Consider the following 22,472-nt stretch of genomic DNA (forward strand, 5'->3'; position numbering starts at 1 on the left):
GCACCCTCTCAAAAGAACATTTTGACTTAATTTAAGAAGACTTTGACTTATTTTAAGAAGTCTTATCAAGACAAATTTGCTCAATGCACTGGCAGACAAATTTGCTTGTTTTTAGGACACATTTGCTTAACGCACTGGCAGACAAATTTGCTTGTTTTCAGGATGAGATGTCTTAAAATAAGTAAAACTTTTCACAAGAAAGTGCTAGGTAAGTCTCTTTATACTGAAAACAATACCAACTAGTTTTTTTTATCTTATAAGATTAATAACACTTGGTGAGATTTTGTTAGATAAGCAGTTTTTGCAGTGTATAACTGGTGCCCTCATGTAACATCTATAGCAAAACATAAGGACGTATGTTTCCTGTTTTATAACTGAGTGAGTTGTACAACTTGTCTCTGGAGGGAGGCTTTTTTTGGTGGGCCAGCTATTTCTCACTCAATCAAATGACCATATCAACTTACTTGATCTTTACAGGGTTTGACTGCTGCCTGATGACCACTTGACCACGTGACCACTTTCAAGCCTAATGTAGAAGGCAACTGGTTCTGTGCTGTGAGACTTCTGACACCAGCTCTTACTAGTTGTGTTTTTTCTTTCTGTTTTTCTAGAAGCGAAGAAGTCTGTTTTTTTCCAGAATGTCTGCTGTACTTGTGAACATGTGTTGCTACAGGATAATCAAACCTCCACAAGCATAACTACTATTGTGTTATAGTTGATATAAAGGCCACAGTAAATTAAAAAAGGTTCACATTTGACTTAAAAAAGGTTGTCTTTGTCTCTAACACAAAGAGCGTTGTCATTTAAAATGCCCTCAGTGCAGTGTAGCAGTGATGTGTAATGTAGCAGTGTCATGTGGCACCTCTTGTTAAAGGAGAATTCCGGTGTGATATTGACCTAAAGTGTGTGGAAACATGATACTGAGTGTGAACGTATAATTCCGTGGAAATGCATGGATTCCAGTTGCTGCTACTGGAAGAAACTGAAATCCATGCATCTCCACAGAATTATTTTTGGAATCTGATCCCTTATCATACCTGTTCATTCTTACTCGTCGCTCGACTTATCGTGACTAAATTCAAAATGGCTGCAAACGCTAAACTTCGTGAAGATACTGTCTGTATAAATCATCTTGTAAGTAAACTACCAATGCTTTTTCAAAGTTCTCAATGTCTCGTTTTAAATGTCAGGGCCCTCGGAAGTCTACCAATGAAGTGTGGAGATACATTGAGCCTCGTAAATGGTGTAAAACAGTGATTTATTTGCATGGCTAGCCCGATGCCGAAGCACCACCATTGAAAAAGCTGTTGGTAGCATCGGCTAACTAGCGCCAGATTTTGGAGTGCAGGGGACAAGCCGAGATGGGCTATGAGACATACGTTCACACTCGGTATCATGTTTCAACACACTTTAGGTCAATATCACACCGGAAATTCTCCTTTAAGGCTGGACCAAGTTCGGTGCTGGCCCCTACCAACTGAAAGCACACACACACGCACACATACAGTGTCTCACGTGTGGCCTTAACCAATTTGTTTGATACCTCCGTCCCTAAAGAAAGCACAAGCTACCCCTATCACTGGTGGTCCAGTCAGCTGATCTGCAATCAGTCTCTGTCCCACCAACCCGCAGTAGGTGCATGATCTCTGAGCCCTCCGGCTATTGGTCCTCGCTGGTCTCAGCACAGTGGTCAGGAGCCAGTATGGGTTTTTCAGAGAGCGGGATGAGTGTGAGGCTCTGCTTATCTGGACAGGACTCCTGGCTAAGCTCTTTTGATGGGAGAGCCCCCTCGGCGTCGTCGGGGGACTTGGGGGAAGTACAGGAGCAGAAGCCGGGGAGGGTGGCCGTCACAGCTGAGCCGAGCAGGAGGAAGCACCCGGCCACAGCGAAGGAGGCCGAGTAGGAGCCGGTGGTGTCCTTCAACCAGCCTACAAGGGAGAGGAAGACATGAAGAGTCAGCTACAAGAACAAAGGTCAAACAAGATTTGATGCACCACATTTTATTGTACACAAAGGTTACAGTCTTCTGTAGGTCAGTTGTCCTGTGTCCAATTTACCCATTTACATCAATCTATCCTGGCTTCATTCCATTGTATTTAACATAGAAAGTTGTCAGGTTTCCTGCTACAGTCCTCATTCAGTATCTAGATAGCTTGGGGATAAAAATTTCCGCACTCTCTCTGTGTTGGCCCTCAGGCAGCGAGCGTAGGGCAGAGAAGAGGCAGTTGTTGGGGTGACTGACCGGGATCTCTGCTGATTTTCTTTACTCTGGACTTTACTCTCCTGATTTACGTATATTTCCTCTAGATTGGGTAGTGCACTCCTGGCGGTACGTTCAGCTGATCTCCGTGTCCGTGTAAATGTTTTGTGACCGATGAGGCGTGGAGTGGCATCTATTTAGGCTACCTGCAAAAAACGCACCCAAGCACGAAAACCCTTGTTTTTTTGGTTAGGGAAACGGTTCATAAGATGTCTTGTCAAGGTAGAATTTGTGCAACCAACACAATGATTAACCATTTTGACTTTCCAAAAAAAACTAAGAACTCTGTCTCTCACCACTGCTCCGACTAGTATCTACACTCACAATGACAGCAGAGTTCAGGTGCAAATTTCAAAGGTTTACTTTGGCCTAGGTAATATGGCACATTTGTAGGCGGGAGAGGCATATTTAGGAGCCTGCTTAAAATTTACACTTTCTTCTGAATTACTATCCTATTGAATTAAGGCACAGTGCTTTTAACAGTTAGCCTTGATATCTAATGTGCTTTGATGTAAGCTTTAAGGCTGTTGTGCAGAAAGAGCTTAGGCTATTGTGCCACCATAAAATCAATTTGTGTCATTTTTAAAGCAACACCAACAACACTTTCCCTCTGTCGCACGCATGCTATTTGTTTATCCAGCACCGGCTTTGCAAATAACGATGTCCACAGACAAGGTAGAATATTTTGCATGACTTTGCATGATAAAAGTGCGATGTATTGCGACATCAGATGCAAGTCAAATTTGTATTTTCGGTAACACTTTATTTTAATGTGTCGCTGTTACAGTGTACCTACCTAATTAGGTACAGTGGTACAACCTGTGTAACAACTTTTACAAAACTTTAAAGCACAGCTGTTACATGTACACTGAAGACAATGAGGCCTTGACTGGAGCTAAGCATGCTTTGTATATCAAATCTATCATGACCCGATTTACCCCATCCAGCAGGTCTCAGGTCAGCTCTTTGCCTCTGATGAAAATTTAGGCAAATTGGCAAAGTTTTGTAAAAGCACTCAGTATTACAATGTAACAACTATATGTAGGTACTCACAAATACATTATGCAAGTACAATGATAGTACCTGATAGTACATGTTGTTACACAGGTTGTACCACTGTACCTAATTAGGTACTGTAACAGCGACACATTAAAATAAAGTGTTACCGTATTTTCTTATGTCTCATTCCATCGAACTACAGATCTGCTACCCGATCTAGCAAACTTACATAGTGCGGTTATAGCCGATAGAGGGCTGCGAAGCGAATGCAGAATTGCCGTTCACCCTGTTACGAGTCGATGAACCACTGAAACGATTTTGGAAACATTATTTTAAGGTATAAAAAATTCATTGGTGTTGCTTTAAAGCAACATTATTAACCGTTAATCTATAATGCTCTAACCGTTTACCATTCGTTTATAATGCTCTAACATTATTAACCGTTATTCTATAATGCTCTAACCGCTTACCATTCAACATTATTAACCATTATTCTATAATGCTCTAACGTTTACCATTCAGCAGAGAGCACTGTACCAAAAGCAACTGTTACAGTGGTGCATGAACCATAAACGAGTCTCTTGGTGCTATTGCTTAAATGGCTAGTGCACCATTTGTAGGTCCAGTACAGGATAAACACTACATTAACTGATATTTTAATCTACTAGTAAAGCAGTGTGGATATAAACTAGGGCTGTCAAACAATTAAAACAAATGCACTAATTAATTAATCTCATATTTTAATCACGATCAATCGTAGAAAGTAAAGAGCCATTTGTGCATGCGCCAAGATTAACAACAAAAAGATGGACAGAGATGGAGAGAAAATGAGGGGGGGGGGGGTGAGTGTGACACTTCTTCAATTAGAAAGTAATGTTCAGTGCAAATTTCAGCTCTGTCATTCGCAAATTGTCTTTTACATGAAAGTTCTATTGACATCGTAAAAAAAACTGATTGCATATTCACTTGTACATTTATTAAACCAGGATATTCAGTGAATATGGCTAGTTTTCCCAAAATATTTTTGAAAATATCCTTAAAAGTTTGGGTATATGACGAGAGAGAGATGCTGGCGGCTGCAGGTTCAGCGGCTTCCCTTGCGTGATGTCAGACCCCCACAAAGGAAGTAAATTTGTTAACTGCTTTAATATTTTTATATTTTATATGTTATATTTTTTAAGCGTTATGTATTTCATAATTAATCACATTCATTTTGACAGCTCTAATATAAACACCTTAAACAAAAAGAAGATGGATCATTTTGACACTTTCCTTCAGCACACACATACACCCTCACACACATAGGCCTACACACTGAGACATACAGAGAGAGAGAGAAAGATTTTGGGAGTTTGCAGATGTTCCTAATTTAAGGTAACCTTGTTTCATAAGATAACACTCAATATAAAGGCCTCACAAGCAAACATTGTTTTTCCTGTCTCTCCAGCACTCCTCTGCCTGAAAACACTCTTTTTTGGAGCTGGAGCTTGAACTGGAGCATGGACCTCACTACAAACCAACACACACACACACAGACACTCATGGATACATACATACACAGAGACCCCATTCACACCAAGTACACCATGACCAAGAGGTCCATGAAACACACAATCAGATAAAAGGTTAACCCCAGGCAAAGCTGATATCAAGAGAAAAAAATAACAGGATCAAGGGACACATAAAATAGAGAGAGATTGTGGAATAACATACACTCCTCTATGCCACCACCACAAGGCACCATTGGCTGCGAGGAGATCTGTTCATACAACCAACAACAAGTTGATTATTTGACAGTTAATCTCCTGGGTGGTATATAATGTCTATAGGACCCAACCGCCTAAAGCATTCAGTCTGCTTCAAGCATGTGTCTTTGAGGTGTAACATGAAAGACCTTTGGTGTCTATAAAATGGAAAGTTAAAGATCGCCAAAGAAAGAGAGTAAAAGGGAAGGGAGATGTAGCCAGAGAGATGTAGCCAGAGAGGAGGAAACCCTGCAGGCCTATAGGAGGGTAGGAACAAAAGGCCAAGAGATACAGAGGGAGAGAGAACAGGACAGACAGAAAAGACAGACAGCAAAGTGATTTCCTGGATTTCTAGTCGGTTTGAGCTAATGGCAGACCATTTTCAAAACTAAAAGATCATTTACTTCAACTACTGTTCGAAGCTGCCCTTGTATTGGCATGAACAAGCAAAAACATCTGTGATAGAACACCGTAACAACAACGCTGACGAGTTTTATTCTAACACAGCTGTGAGAACATCTGCCGATATACCTCTGGCTTTAGAAAAGACTCTGAGATGCCGAGTCGGCTGAAAAGGAGGAAATGAAGGGGTGAACAATGGCATACAGTAGATGGAAACCGTTATGGCACACGATGAGACAGCATCAGCTTAGCCAGCACGCAACAGAGGAGAACGAAATGAAAACTTGAGGCAGACCGCATGGCAAAAGATCTATCAAGCAACAGCCTCACATAAGGCCGACAGACTGACACCAAGGCTCTGCATAACACTGACCAGGCTTTCATTCAACAGGGTTTTGCCTTTCAAGTTAACATAAACGTAAATATCTGAGCCTAGACCCTATGGCGACTGAGGAGCCCTGGAAGGAATTTAGCTGAATCCTCTGTAGAGATAACCTCCCCCTCACATACACACACACACACACAAACACACACATACACACACACGACCTCTGACACTCACCTGACAATGGGGCGCCCAGCAGCCCGCCGACGCTCTCAATGAGCTGCAGCAGCCCAAGCGCGCCCAGCATGCGCTCCATGCCCACGATCTCGGGCACCACGGCGAACACCAGCGGCGTCATGGCGCCGGCGCACAGCCCCTGTGCCAGGCTGGCGGCCAGCAGGCCCAGGTATCCGCCCAGTGTGCCCAGTGGCAGCGCCAGCAGGAACAGGCCCAGCAGCAACGTCCACAGGCTCAGCATGTGGATCAGGCGCAGGCGGCCCAGGTCCGAGAGCCAGCCGGAGAGCACGCGGCCCACGATGTCCGTCACGCCGGTGGCCGAGATGACGAATGCCGCCTGGTACTCGGAGAAGCCTGCGTGGCGGCTGTGGGCCACCAGGTGCACGTAGGGCACAAAGTAGCCGGCGTTGAAAAAGGTGATGGCCAGGCTGTAGGTGAGGAAGGGACGCTGCAGGAGCAGCGGGAGCTCGAAGTAGACCGAGATGCGGGTGAGCAGCATCGAGCAGGACGAGCCCTTCAACGTCTAGAGTAAGGACGTGTGGAGAGAAGACATGGTGAGGGGCAGACGTATGGTCTTGAGAAGATCAATACTTTGTGTATTCTGGGTCTGTAGTTCATTATGATACTCCTACTATGACTACTACAACTTATAATAGTATATTTTATTCAGAGCAAGCACTGAAACAAAAAACATCCATTAAAAAAACGGAAAGTTTGTTTGAAGTAAACTGACCAAGAAAATGACAATATGATGATAAGATGAAACGTGATAAAACTGAGAACAGAATAAAAGTTGGGAAGCAGTTGTTAGCATAGTATAGTTTAGTACAGGGATTCCCAAACTGTGGTATGCGTACGCAAGATGAAAAGGACAATGTCGGAAAGGTGTTAATTTTTATCTTAAGCCTATCTTCTCTTTGTTCTTTGTGTTACATAATGTTGTACATTTTGATTTTGTTATTTGTTATGTAGGGCGACTAATTAAACATGATGCCTGGAATGCGTCAATAGAATGCGCTACATTTTCATGTGTTGGATGGTGGGGGTACGCGAGCCGAGTCAAGATATAGGTGGTGATACGTGGGAAAAAAGTTTGGGAACCGCTGGTTTAGTATATGTTAGTATAGAGATACTCTTATGATCCCATGAGGGAAATTTGGTCTCTGCCCATTTATCCCATCCGTGAATTAGTGAAATACACAGAGCACACAGTGAACACACAGTGAGTTGAAGCACACAAAAATCACTAAAAGGTGCAAAACGTATTTGTATTGCCTTTTACACGTATTGTTATCGTAAGACTTATTACACCAACCATAATAGGTTGTATTGGTGAAAGAGCTGAGTAAAGGCAACATCAAGCAATTTTTCTATGCCACCTGTGCTTCTTAATTCTGTATGTTCAGGTGTTTTTCTCCATAAAATTGTTTAGATTTTTTTAAAGAAAAATGGCTTTCCGATGAGCAGAATTGTACAACACTGTATTCTTTGTGATGCCTTCAGTTTTAAATCTCAAAGCAAATAACTTTTTGCCACCAGCTTAGTCAGCGAGAATATCAAATGGTCAGACCTGCCTTCACAATGTTTGAAGACCAAATCCTGTATGTTCGCTAGCAGGCTGTGGAGAAAATAAAAGCTTTGCTAACAGCTCCAGCTAAAGAAGAGCATAAAGAATAGCAATCACATCAAGCTAAGAGGCTTGTGTGTATAAGTCCATCAGTTCCTGTACAGTAGAATAACCACCACCTGAACAAGTTTCAATTCAAATAAGGTTATTTAAGATCGGTATTATTGCCTGAGGCATGTCCTGTAACCTACAGACCTACAGTTAATAAGCTTCACACATGAAGAAACACTGACTTTAGCCTGCATGCAAATATTTGATTCTGGAAACACTCCCATATCAATCAGCACAGAGGTGCATGTATGAACTAGCTGCCCTCCAGACACAGACACACTGAATCAGAATCATGAACACAAGCAAGATAGTAATTAGTATCGAGGACCGGAATTATATTATTCTCTTGTAAAATTCTCTTGTCTCACTTTAATGGACCTATATGTTTACAGTTTTTCTCAGTCGCTTTGGTACTTTTCTCGATTCATCCTCGACATTTGCAAAACAATTTGTACAAATAGCAAAAACACCATGGATTACCTGCAGAAGCCACTTTCTTGCTCAAAATTCTTAGTTCATCTCTCAAAATTCCATGTAAAGTCCCTGTGTCATTGTGTACGGACAGTTACTGTAAATTGCTTAGTCATGTTGTAACAGTGTACTCTGGAGGGATGTTCTGATGTAAACCTTTTTAGTTTTGATGACAATTATTGTAAATTGTAGGTTACACCTTAGTATATATGGGAGTTTAATTTGCTTTTACTGTTTGTACTGTCATTTGTTGTACCATGTCATTGCAATACAGAAACGAAAAGACAGCACTGCATAGCACAAAGAAAAAAAGAAAACAAAAGTAGAAATGTACAAAGCCCCTAAGGGGACATGTGCAAAAAAATCTAAAGTTTAGTTTCATATGCTCACATGAAACTTTCTCCTTGGGGAAAACTGTGCATGCAGTGCTGTAGGAATTACAGTGCAGCCTTCCTACACCTCTTGACGTTTCTGTCTGTTGGGCCACAAATTCTCATCAACATCTCAATGAATATCATCTTGCTTGACATATTAGGACAACTTGTTCAACCATTTTGCATGTAAAGACTTATGCAATGAACTAATGCCTAACTGTTGTGGGGTTGAGACTATTCAACAGAGACCTATTATAATACATTTTGATCAACATGACATAAGCAATTGATAATGTAGGAAACAGCAGAGAATTGTACATAATCATTTGCATGGATGTACCAAAGCATTTGCATATTGTTCAAATGAGAAACTGATTTTCTGATGTGAACAAGTGGCACGATTATGTGAAGATTGAACAGGTAGTTTTGAGAATTAAGAAATGTACCAAAGCGACTGAGAAAAACTGTGAAGCATTGCCAGTCTAAAATTGCTGTAATGATTCCCACTGAATTATATATGTGTATATATTAACAATAATGATAACTGTAACTCTAACAATATAAGCGCCCACACTGATCAACAATCATCATCAGCACTCCTCATGTTCAATCATCATCATCACTCCTCATGTTGATGAATGTGTAAAATTTGATGGATTCTGATTGGCTGTCAGTTTTTCCATTGTTCTCAAAATTAGGTAACACTTTACTTGACAGTATCGACATAAGAGTGACATGACACTGTCATGACACATGAACCCTAAACCTAACCCTAATCCTAACCCTAATTTGTTACCGAATGTCACTTAATAACAGAAGTCATTAACGTTTATGACTTGTTTATGACACGTTCATGACAGTGTCATGTTGATACTGTCAAGTAAAGTGTAACCCAAAAGGGTTCTGAAAGTGATCCCCGATGAAGTCACTCTTTGTGTTGTGACTGTTAGGCGGGGATCACATTAGCCAGTGGCAAGCGGCAGCGGCAAACGTAACGCAACGCTCAGACCATAATAAGTTTTGTCTCGTTCCTAAGCAACACGGTTTGTCAATTGAATACGCTCGCGTTGCGCTTTGAAAGTTGAACCAAGTTCAACGCTCAGCTTGTTCAACGCTAGCGTTACGCCAGCGTTGCCACTGTTCCGCTGCCGAACCATAGAGAACAATAGGAAACCTGCCACTTGCCGCTGGCTAATGTGATCCCCACGTTATAGTTTATGTGTGTATGATGTCATTCATATTAGCATTCGTGCACTTGCTCGGCTGTACCTTGTCCACTGCTTTGGTGGCAGTGATGGGCCGTATGAGGGCTCCGCAGGCCACCATGTTGAGGCTGAGTCCGCCGAGGATGAGCAGGGCCCCCCGCCAGGCGTACACCTCCACCAGGAGCTGGAAGAGTGGAGAGAAGGCGAAAGACGAGAGGCCCACGCCTGTAAAGCCCAGCGCCATCGCCAGCGAACGCCGGCGCGTGAAATACTGCATCACCGCTGCCACGGTGGGTGTGAAGACGAAGGCCCAGCCTGCACCTGGATAGAAGGGGGGGGGGGGGGGGTGATGGTAGCGTAGTGGTTAAGGAAAGGGGCTATCATGCAGTGGCCTGAAGCATTGTGGGTTCACTTCGTGGGTTGTGCCCCTGAGCACTTATCCCTGAGTTGCTCTGGGGAGAATGGCCCTTGTAATATAATTCATGTATGCGCGTCGCTTTGGATAAAAGCGTCTGCTAAATGAATAATGTAAAAGTAGGACAGAGAGAGAGAGAGAGAGAGAGAGAGGGGGGGGGGATAGTAGGAGAGACAATGATAGAAAGAAAAGTAAGAAAGAGAGAGGGAGATATAAACTTTTGAGTGTACAAGAGAAAATACAAATACAAATACAAAATATTTGACGAAATAGAAATGTCTATATGCCTTTTGCATTGCTTTTTGTGTGTGTATGTGTGTGTGTACTGTATGTGTGTGTGCGTGTGTGTGTGTGTGTGTGTGTGTGTGTGTGCCTGTGTGTTTGTGTGTTTACCTGAGATGAGGCCCATGGTAAGGTACAGGTGTGTGAGTGAGGTAGCTTGCGAGGCCAGTATGAAACCTAATCCTGACAAAAACCCTCCAATCATCACTACAGGACGCGTCCCATACATGTTACACAGTGCTGTGGCAAGAGGACCTACACACACGCACACACACACACACACACACACACACACACACACACACACATACACGCACACACACACACACACATACACACACACACACACAAAGAGAGAGTGAGACAGAGAGATTGATTGAGACAAAGAAAGAGAGAAAACACACACAGTGATTCACACCATCACTGCACTCTATAATCAACTGCACACTGGTCTCAATAATAACTGAACCTTGCACACTGCACTAAAAACTGCACTTTTTCACTAACTTCCACTCATGTGATTTGGGATTCAAACTCATTTAGTGTGTATATATGTGAATTAGTAAATAAGAACATACACACACATTATAAAGGTAACAATTACACAAACATCATACATGAGCACACAAACACTAGTAACGAACACACAAACACTGGGATGAGCTGACACTATACAGGGTAATAAGTACACACACACTCACACACACACACACACACAAACACATGCATGATCAGCACACACACCACTTACTAAATAGCTGCTGCATGGCCACTCCAATGGAGGTGATCCAGGAGACGGCCTGGGCACTCTCGTCAAAGTGCTGCACGAACTCCACGAAGAACACGCCCAGGCTGCGGATGATGCCAAACACCAGCGCCGACTCCACGAACAGCGCCCCCACCACCACCCAACCCCAGCCCCCCTCAGGGGCAGAGCCCACCACCTGCTTCTGGGATTGAGGCTTCACCATGGCTGTGGGAGAGAGGTTGAGAGGTTGGGGGGGGGGGGGCAGTGACCACACCCTTTCAGTGAAAACTTGAACGTTGACAGGAAAGGTTGGAGCAGAGGAGCACTTTCTTCTTTACTATGAAAAGTATTAAGAATTAAGAAAACCCTTTTTCCATAAATTTAAAACCGCCTAGCCTAGCCTAGAAATCTAGATGCGCCCCTAGCGGCAGCAACTTACATTTGCTGCCAGGGCTAGTCTAGCAACTCTCCGTTGGTTTGTGAGCTCCAGAAATCGAAACTCAATCAGGCCAATGAAATCGTGTATAGAGTCGTTAGGTGGGCTTAACATAATGATTGATGGCAGAGTTGTAACAGTTTGAATTCCCTGCTACTTGAAAACAAATAAGATGGATGTTGCTGTTGGCGAACAGTGTGACACGAGTTAAGCTTTTATTTAGTTGGCAAACGTTTGAACTAGCCAACTCCGCTGGTGGGAAACGCATGGGACTCATAGCGCTGCAGCTGTCCTATTGCGTGCAGAGGAAATTTGAAAGACAACTGATTATCCCGCCCCTCGGACTGAGCACTGCGAACGGTGACTGCCCAGACCCTACATTTTAATGTGGGTCTGGCTCGTCAGGCTACACCTAGCCACATTTGAAGAGCAAAACAAACATGCAAAAAAAGGCTACCCTCTCAGGAGAGGGTCTTCAGCTGCTTGCTTGCAACCTTGACAGGGACAACAAGGAGGCGGCCATCCCCTCCATGAAGTTGAATCTAATCTAATCTAATCTAATCTAATCTAATCTAATCTCATCTAAATGTCTGTGAACTGTTATGTATGATTGCTTTGGCAACGGAAATGCCCTTTTTCTCATGTCAATAAAGCACTTTTGAATTGAATTGAATTGTATTGAAAGAAACGGAGAGGTTGGGGAAGCCAAAGAAAGAGACAGGGGGAGGGAGACATATTGAGAGAGAGAGAGAGAAAGAGAAGGAGGGAGAGAGAGAGAGAGAGAGAGAGAGAGAGAGATGAAGATGTTGGGTAAGCCAGAGAGAGAGTTTCCACTTGAATTTCCCCTTGGGGATCAATAAAGTATCTATCTATCTATCTATCTATCTATCACAAATGGGGATAACAGTTTGATGGAATAGAGCAAGTGGGACAAATGGAGCAAGAGGAAGTGATAGAGCAAGTGGGACAAAGAATGTGGGACAAAGTGAGAGAGAGAAAGAAAGAGTGTGGGGGAGAGAGAGAGTGGGGGAGGAGTGGGAGAAAGAGAGAGTGGGGGAAAGAGTGGGAGAGAGGGAGAGAGAGTGGGGGGAATGAGTGGGAGAGAGAGAGAGTGTGGGGGGGGGTGAGTGTGCATGAGGCAGATAAAGGAAGACAAGATGAGTGTGCATGCAGATTAACAAAAACAACAAGAAAAAGAACAAGACAAGGAGGTAGGGGGGTTATCTTGTCTGTCCATTTTTTTCTCTTATGGCATTTGTTGTTCACAAGTGATATCCATCACAATTACATGAATTACGGAATGTGGATCCATTCAAGGTGGCACTAAACTATGATTGCAAATCACAGGAATACTATTGTGTCACTGTTGGCATGTAGCCCTTAATAAAAGCCTTAACTCCTTTCAACTACAATTTATCAATTTCAAATGTTATCCCAGACAGTCAATGTAATCTTTCAAGTTCACACAAGCCTGCATTCATGTTGTAACACAAACAAATCTTGTGCAAAGAAACAGTTATGAATGGGGGAGGGGGGTTATCGTTAGATAATAACAACTAATTGAGGACAAGAGGTGATGTGAAGACATTCATGAGATCGTCACTGGACAATCAAGGACACCAGGAGTTTTAGCAAATCTATTAACTAATATTGTATTAATATATGTTAATAGTTAACTACATATATTTTTTGGCACTAATTAACAGTTATTTCTTACATCATTTAAATGTTAAATGTTTGTTTACAAACTATATGCTAATATAAAAGTTAATGACATATTATTATTTATCTAGCTTTTCTGATTAGCTTTGTGGGGAATTTATGGAATTTATGGTTTATGGCTGTATGGTCTTGTGGGGTGTATAAGGCACCCTACTGCCAGTGGTTGGTTGTGTGAGAGTTTGCGCTCCTCTTCTTCCACTTCATCCTTATTGGATACCCTTGTGGTTTGCTGTCCTGTAACTGGTGACTCTCTGTCTAGTCTTTGAAAATAGTGTACTCTTTGCCTTTGGAAGTACTATTTGGTTGCTGCTTGAATTTGGTGAAATTAAGGGGAGGGGGGTGTAACAGAGTTAGAAATGTAGTTTAGTGTTTGTATGTGATTTTCGCCGTAATTAAGCAGCTTTATTGAGATTGGTGTTTTGGAGCCCCCTTTGGAGAAACGCTATACTGCAGCTCTGCTGCGTTTTGTCCTTGTATTGTTGCCATAGCCGATCAGAAGCGGTATGCTTTGCATTGCGTAGGTTGACTGTATAAAGCACTCCCACTTTGTTTTAATTTTGTAACTGTAAAATGCTGTTTAAGTTGAAAACTTTGATATACCACCTGTATTATGTTACTTTACATGTATTGTTAAGATTTGGGTGCAATGCTAGCAACTTAGAGAACGTTTATTAATGTTTTCATTATGACCACGAGTTCATACACACTGAGTCTAACGTGACTAGCTGTAAACTCCGCTAGCAACTTCCCATGCATTCAGTGTAGTTTAGCTTAGTGTGCATGGAAAGTGCAAATTTAGTCTAGCAGGAAATGAATGTACATTTAGTTTAGCATTATGTTTATGCATTACCTCCGTATGGTCTACATCTGTGAGTGTTTAGTGAGTCTCAGAATATTAATAAACTCGTTCTGTGCACCTGAACATTCCATGTCGCATGTCTCCCTTGCTAGTTGGGCTGACAGTGATGGTGTAGGAATGATGCATGTAATATAGCCCATTCAACTACTTGTTTCGTTACCTTTTCCTAAAGGAATAAATGTGATAAGCCAGTTTTGGTCTCAGTCCCTTCACCGTCTGACTAGTTATATATTACTAATATATTAATAAAGCTTAACCAACTTTATTATAAGGGTCCCCCATACTGATAGTTATATATTACTAATATATTAATTAAGCTCAACCAACTTTATTATAAGGGGCCCCACGCTTATAGCTGTATACTACTAATTAATTCATTTTAAGATTAACCAACTTTATTGCAAGCGGTTCCGGCGCCGACAAGAGTGGCAGTATGTCAAGGTAGCTTCGTGTTTTTTTCTTGAATTTCCCCTTGGGGATCAATAAAGTATCTATCGATCTATCTATCTATTGTAATGGTCCTATGGAGAGCGGTTCATATTGGGATGGGCAGAAGCACAGTTTAATAACAATTAGTTAAATAAGTCATTAACTTTTCTATTAACATATAATTTGCAAATAAACATTTAACATTTAAATGATGTAAGAAATAACTGTTAATTAGTGCCAAAAAGACATTTAGTTAACTATTAACACATATTAATACAATATTAGAACATTAACATACAGATTTTATGCAAACAACTAATATTTAATTAATGATGAAAAAACTATTAACTTGTGCCAAATAGATATGTTAGTAACAATGAACAAATATTAACAAAGGGTTAGGTAATTACTAGTTTGCTATTTATTATGGCACCTTATTATGGAGTGTTACCCAACAATATTGTTGAAACTAGATGAAATACCACAATAAGTCATAATGCAGGTACTATTTCCTTATGCATTAACAACAGTGACGTGAACCACACTCGAAACCACTGAAATAAACAAAATAATTGGCACACCTCTGCTATAATTAGCACAATAACTGAAAAATTAATACATTCTCTAAGGATGTCACAGTATAGGCCATAGTCTATACAAAAGAGTGTGTCATGTATTTGTAGCCAATAAATTTAGAAGAATATCAGACTTTGAGTCAGTTAGGCTAGGCCTTAAGAGTCACACCAAACAGCTTGAGTGCAGCTATTGCCAGTGAACACCACTGTTACGTTACCATTATACTCTTTGGCTAATTGTCGATAAAGGAGGAGCAGGAGGTGGGGGTGAGGAGGTGATTAAACAAAAACAGCATGTGATACCGAGGTCGAAACATCTTAAGGGAGAGCTAAGAATGTGGCCTGGCAACCCTTCACTGGATTCTGTTCGGTTTGACATCCTAACATCCTTAATGACCACTGATCGAAATTACAGGTAACGAGAGCCGATCTGCACAGTGAACTGAAGCCTTTGGGATTTAATTTGGAAATGCCAGCCAACTGGCGGGTATTTCCACCAGGACAGAGTAACAGGAGTTCACAACGTCATGTTACCCAGATTCAGAGATAGATTCATATCCTGATAAATGCAGCACAGGCTTTTATGTTTGTATCTAATATAGCTCACTCGACTGGAGACACTTTTCTCTGCCTTCTCTGTCATTTTTTCAGCGTATTATAGCCTACAGTAATCAGACACAACTGTCAACTCCAATAACAGCCTTCAATGAACAGACAAAAAAAACAGCAGAAAACAACTGAGAACAAAGAATTATCATTGGACCATGATAACGTCTAACCCCAAACTCCCTGGGAAATAAATCACTAGAATATTAATGAAATGGGATTATGGAATAACACTTTATCACTCCTTGCTGTCTTTCAGTTTGGGGGCAGCCGTGGCTACTGGTTAAGGCTTCAGGCTTGTAACCAAAGGGTTGCCGGTTCGATCCCCGACCAGTAGGAAAAATGTGGGTGGGTTGAGCACTGCTCTCCTATGCCCACATCCATGGTTGAAGTGCCCTTGAGCAAGGCACCTACCCCCTCACTGCTCCCCGAGTGCCACTGTAGCAGGCAGCTCACTGCTCCGGGTTAGTGTGTGCTTCACCTCACTGTGTGTTCACTGTGTGCTGTGTGTGTTTCACTAATTCATGGATTGGGATTAATGCAGAGACCAAATTTCCCTCAAGGGATCAAAAGAGTATATATACTTATACTTACTTCATGCAGGCTAACCCTAACGGTAGGTGATTTATCACTGTGATCTTTTGATCCCTCGCCTTCATGTAGGTCTTAATTTGTTGTCACTTTTCTCGCTTATTACAAGTGTCCATGTACATCACCGGTAGTGTTGTCAAAAGATGTCGAAAGGTTTTGAAAAAAGTTGTCAGAGAAAATGTATCTTTTAGCGGTTGCAATGACTATACATGCGCTGCCAGAAAATACTGTGGCTTAATAATGACAAAATCCTAGAGGAGTTGGAAAATGGCATTGGAGTGAAACTTTGGCTAAAATACAAAATTATCAATTCATCTTGACCAGTAGGCCTACAAACAAAAGCAGGCTATAGGGTAGGTTTGGCTTTTGTTTGGGTCCACTTTCAAGACTTCATAAATGTCAACCATGTTGTAATGAATGACATAATATATTGACATTGGTAATGTATGGTACTGTACTTTCAGTAGGATCTATACTTTCACCTTTCACCACATATCACGTCCAAATTAAACTGCTGCCTCAACTTTATCTGATTTGGCAGAGGCTAGCTTGCTGATGAAACTCTGCTCTTGACTTTCAGTTTCATCATATTTTGGTTTATATTTAACCTAATTTAACCTACCGGTAACCCTATCTGAAATGCATCATTCTGGGCTAAAATACATTAAAGGCAAAATGTTAACAACAATGCTGTTAAATGTTTAAGCAACATTGAATCTCGCAACTGCAGTTCACAGCTTGTATAAATTGCATCCCAAGCCAAGTGCTTGTTTGACCAGTTAGACCATAGGAGGGGAGGAACAAGTGTAGATTAACTCTCATTGATTGCTTTAAGATGTCAAATATACAGAACTTCAACATATTCAACATTTCAACATTTCACTTCAACATATTCAACATTTCATCAAGATCTATCCAGAGCATAAAAGTGCTCCCTGGGTTACTGCTGTTTTAGTCTACTGTATCAAAATATACTGAAATATATTTTATCCTGGAATTTATACAGTATATAAACACTGTGTGTTTTACTCTTTCGCTCAAAACCCAAATCCATTTACGGATGATCCAGACTCTCAATCCTGCTGCAGGGGTCCACTAGGGGTGGGAATTGGCAAAATTGTGACGATTTGATATTATTGCGATATTTGGGCCACAATATGATATTATTGCGATTTTTAACATTTTGCGATACGAGTATTGCAATTCGATACTGCCTCAGATAGCAAGAGGCTGGCGGACCACTGTCGGTCCATTGGGGGAATAGCAGGCGGTCCGCTGGCATTTTGCTCATCGGTTCTCTGGCGGTCCGCTGGCGGGTTGCAGACAAATTGCCCAATATTTTGCCACTATTGGTCTAAAATCTTTCATTTGTTCAGTTATACTCCATATGTCATTTTATGCCACCAGCGGCATACCACCACCCAGATAGCAAAATCAGATTTGCAGATAGCGAACAGCTGGTGATATGCCGCCGGTGGCATGACACTAGTGGTCTGCCGTTGGACCAGCATCTCTTTAAATTTAACTTGTTATGAATATTAAGAAAAGTTGATAAAATTATATATGGAGTAAAAAGATTTTAGACCAATAGTGGCAAAATATTGGGCAATTTGTCTGCAACCCGCCAGCGGACCGCCAGAGAACCGATGAGTAAAATCCTGATTTTTCATCGTCCTGACTAAGTCTCCAGAGAAATATGGTAGTAAAAAAATGCTATCAGCATGGAGATACATTGCAACTCCTTTGGATTCACTGTTGCTCTCCAGGCCGGCCCCTGTTAGTTATTCATGTTAGAGGCAGGCTAATGATTCAGGTATTGTTAAAAGTGTTAAATAGGTCAGAGAGAAGAAAGAGTAGGCCTATCTGTTAAACATCCAGGAGATGTACCCTATTGTAAAGTTTGCGATGTGCACCGCACATCGCAAACATGTATGGAGTTATGTGAACCACCTTCTCTTTGGGTTACCAATGAATGACTACATGTTGGAGATTGTGTGTGTGTGTGTGTCTGAAATTACAGATTATTATTGAGTCGCCATGCGAAATCCAGATTACAGCAGCCGATTGTTAGGTTATGAACACTGACTGTGTGTTTTCCTCCGCGTGCTCCGTTTTCTCACTCTACTGCCAACCACCTACATTCTTTGAGTGAATAAGGGAATCCCAATTGGCAATTTGGCAGCATACAGGGTCGGACTGGGAGCAAAATTCGGCCCTGGCAATTTTGTCCTGGACCGGCCCACCACTGGACCGACATCTGCATCGACTCGCGATTGATTGTGCATCTAATGTAACACTCGGTGGAGAGACCACTTTCCAAGTTTCACTTTCGTTGTGAGCTAAAAGGATAGGCCTACTATATGGGAAATACTTTGAAGTTCCTTTTGAGTAGTATCAGCTCCAAAAATGAATGGGTTTTCTTTAACCTGCGCTACACTTTTCCACCAAGTTGTGCGAAAATTGTAGGCTACCCGTAGTTTTTTTTTTATGTTGACAGAACAGTAGGTGCAGTAGCCTAAATGAGCACTTGGTAGCGCGTGCAACTACGTCTATAAAAACAATATATTTATGGAATAAAACTACACCTCTGATTGTTTACGGTTAAACTGTAATAACACCAGCCAGCGGAGGACACTTATACAGCCTAGGCTACCATGCACTCGAACTAGCGGCTGCTTGGACAAATCCACTTGAGGGGTGGGGCAGGGGTGCGCGATCGTAACACACACTGAACCTGTCATTAAGAGGCCAAAATTATTGACCTGTCACCCCCCAAGCCAAATGGATGCAACTGCATTACATAACGGGCGCAAATAGGCTAAATAACATCCCGGAGGTCACTGGCCCATATTGTATACCGGCCCACCGGGCATTTTGTACCCAGATAGCAATTTCCTTTGGGCCGGATCCGCATAAAAGCCTTTAGATCCGCCTGTAGCGGACATACAGTATCTGACTGTGGGCCAGGTCTACTCCTGATACAGGTTTCAGCTCTGCTAGCAATGCTGTTTTATCACCGGTTTACAGATTTGTCACAGGTCCAATTTCCGCAACTCAACTGGAAGTCAGGAGATGCGTTTAAAATACAAAACACTGATTTGGCCCAAACCTGTGATACGGATTTTTTCACAGCAGACCCAGGTGGTAATGATATTAATTAAGGTGCTGATTCTGCTAAATTGACTGTCCTTTCCCTACTTCATTGTCAACTGGCTGCTAAAGAAAAAAAAAGGTAGGCTATTTTGGAATGGCACAAATTTAGAAACCATGGGGGTGCACTATGTTCCCATGGCCACTTCATTTCTACAGTAAGGCTGGAAAAGAAGATATAGTTGGCTCAATATTGATCATATGTTCGTTTCATTATTTTTATTATTACCTAGCAGTGGTAAAAGTAGTCAATTGTTGTTTGTGTCAGATCTAACAGTGCTATGAAACAACCCCATATTCTTGCCACGCATGCAGAAGTCCAAGCAGTAATGTTAATCAAGGATCTTTTGACATGATTTGCCAGCCTGGGGTTGGACTAGGACAGCCCAACTTTTCAAGGTAGTAGGCTATCTGCTTTTTATCTCTGTTGGTTTATTCAGAGACAACAACAAACCGAACGATTGATAACTTTACTATTATTTTCCAGCAACAACAACTAGCTTAACTTAAGCAAAACAGCCATCACAATAACTATTTTGGAAAAAACAGTGATAACGCTAACAGGATCACTGATGATAAAAAACGAGTGTAATTGTGACTTAGCCTATTTGCAAAAAGGAATAAATGGCTAATGTTTATTTTGTGTTGTTTCAGATTGACCATGGAGATGACTGAGGAGGACAGCCTGAATATCGATGGGAACAGTGGAATTAACACGACTTAAACTTTGTCTGGGATTGCACTTCTACAGCCAGGTTGTTGAATAAAAAAAATAATAAGACACTTATGTGTAAAGTTTTTTTACCCCCCTTGTGTTTGTAGCCTAGCTTATGTTTATCAGTTGAGCTGTTGGGAAAAACGTTACGAACTTTAGCCTGGGTGAACCTATAACGAACCTGTTAGCAAATGTGTAGCAAACAGATTTTTCAGGATAATTAGCCCTAATTACCAATCACATTTCACATGTCAAATAAAGCCGGCTGATGTCTGATAAACGGGTCCGTACCACACACAATAAGCGGACCCCTATTGCATATGATAAACAGATCTGGAACACATCAGTAACACAGACTACCATACGGAACTGGGCCAGTCTTAGCCCTTATTGGTACCAGATCCGTCAAACGGATCCAGACCAATTTTGGACCGATGTGCGTTTGGACGCCGGATCAGGTCTATTATGCAGATCCGTGCCGGACGTTGTGGTAAGTGTGGCCCAGTTCCGTCCCAGTGTATGTTTGCTATCTGGGAGATTACCAGTCCGACCCTGGCAGCATGTCAGCAATTGACAGGTAGTTCTCCCAGTTGCAGTGATGGATATACAGTATATTCATACAGCAGCCCCTTTGGCCAGGGTAATTATGCGATAATTTTTTGCTTACAAGAACATGGACATTTAAATAGGCCACGTAGATTTGTATTCGATCGTTCATCAGGAATTGGCGAATCTGCGAACGGCCACATCTGTACAGATACAACTGCATATCAGCAGTTGCAGTCAGTGAACAGAGAAGACAGAAGATCCATAACACACCGGTATGCGTTTGTCGCTTACCGCTCTTCTATGGTTAATATTGCAAGAGGCCATGACAGGCTAGTAATTTCTTTACTTGAGAAATCATACAGCACCAAACAAATAATTTGGTATAACATATGATTGGGGTGAATTAGGGGTGGCTACGCTATAATTCTCAACGAATAACGTTACACAAAAATGCGCTGAGTGTGCTTCTTAATTAAAATGAAGAAAATTGTCATTAGACATTAACATGAACTTACCCACTTATTGTGCGCTCCGCCTAATCGCGTATGCCCCAGTCAGTGAAGACATTGCCCGGTGAGTGGGAAGTGGGTCACATCACCCGGCACATGTAGAAAATGTGCGCTCGTAAAAGGTCGCCTCCCATTGAAGTGTCCACCAACTAGAAGGCAAGCAGACTGAGAGGGGTCCCACTGCACTCTCGAATATTACAACACGCCCAGTTAGGGCAAACCCCTCGAGAAAGTCTCTTACACCAATGAAACGATAATCAGGCAAACTTGCTCAATACACGCAGGTTTTTGCTGAGCCTTCACTTGACTGACCCCTAGCGTGCAACAGTCAATAAAACAGTGCCATGTACGCGTGGTCACGTAGTCGATTAGTGTCGTGCATTCTGTACTTTGAACTGTGCATCTACTGCCTATTTAGTCTAGTCGTGATCGAGTAGTTCTTGTGGGTGTGTGTGTGCATGCTGTTATAAAGTTATTACCTCCGCCAAGGAGGTTATGTTTTCATCGGGGTTTGTTTGTCTGTTTGTTTGTTTGTTTGTCTGTGTGTCTGTTCATCTGTTTGTTCGCAAGATAACTCAAAAAGTTTGGGAGTGATCCGGATCACCGTCTGGATCCAGGAGGCGGTTATGTTTTCGCTTGGCGGAGGTCTGCACTCTCGGAGTGCTTTTCTAGTTTTGCATGGCGCACTTAATTTCTTAATCTGTTTGTCCATAGGTCAACACTGCCTCCTTACCAAGTTTCTTAAAGGTTTTCACCAACTCACCCCCCCAAGTATACGTGTTTACCTTGGAAAAACAATTTTGAGCCTGGCTTTATCACACTATCTGCTTTTGTGTGTATGCAAATTAGAGCATTTTTAATGAGATAGGGCCTCATTTGCACATGTAAACGTTAAAATATAAAAAACATGCAATACATTTTTTTCAGAAAGTTTCATGGTGATATCTATTATTTAATTTTTTTACCCTATTCACCTGTACTGCCTCGCCTTAATTGTCTATTTATGCTAATTATGCAAATTGCCCAAAGTGCAACTTTAGGCAACCAAGTTGAATTCCACCCACTAGACCTATAGATGACATTTCTGCAATAAAACTTTAGGGTACTCAACATTTCTGGGTTCATGAAATCATGACTAGACTAATTCCCATTAAAAAGGGAGAAAAGTGTGGTACTTGCTCCCCCTGATT

The 22,472-nt window shown here is 41.8% G+C and overlaps 1 protein-coding gene across 2 annotated transcripts; it reads right to left on the minus strand.

Annotated features, from left to right (window-relative positions):
• Positions 1-1,348: 1,348 nt before the first annotated feature.
• Positions 1,349-22,191, minus strand: slc16a13 (solute carrier family 16 member 13). Of its 2 annotated transcripts, XM_042070441.1 has the most exons (6): positions 21,289-22,187; positions 11,145-11,366; positions 10,505-10,648; positions 9,761-10,017; positions 5,969-6,491; positions 1,349-1,928 (listed from the first exon to the last, which is right to left on the minus strand). In XM_042070441.1, the coding sequence occupies exons 2-6, from the start codon at positions 11,362-11,364 to the stop codon at positions 1,660-1,662; spliced, it is 1,413 nt and encodes a 470-aa protein (XP_041926375.1). In that variant the 5' UTR covers positions 11,365-11,366; positions 21,289-22,187; the 3' UTR covers positions 1,349-1,659. The 2 variants fall into 2 exon arrangements, with proteins under 2 accessions (XP_041926375.1, XP_041926376.1); XM_042070442.1 differs by lacking the exon at positions 10,505-10,648 and having other exon boundaries at positions 21,289-22,191.
• Positions 22,192-22,472: the final 281 nt, after the last annotated feature.

This window comes from Alosa sapidissima, chromosome 18 (assembly GCF_018492685.1).
Source record: "Alosa sapidissima isolate fAloSap1 chromosome 18, fAloSap1.pri, whole genome shotgun sequence".
In the NCBI taxonomy this organism is placed as follows: Eukaryota; Metazoa; Chordata; class Actinopteri; order Clupeiformes; family Clupeidae; genus Alosa; species Alosa sapidissima.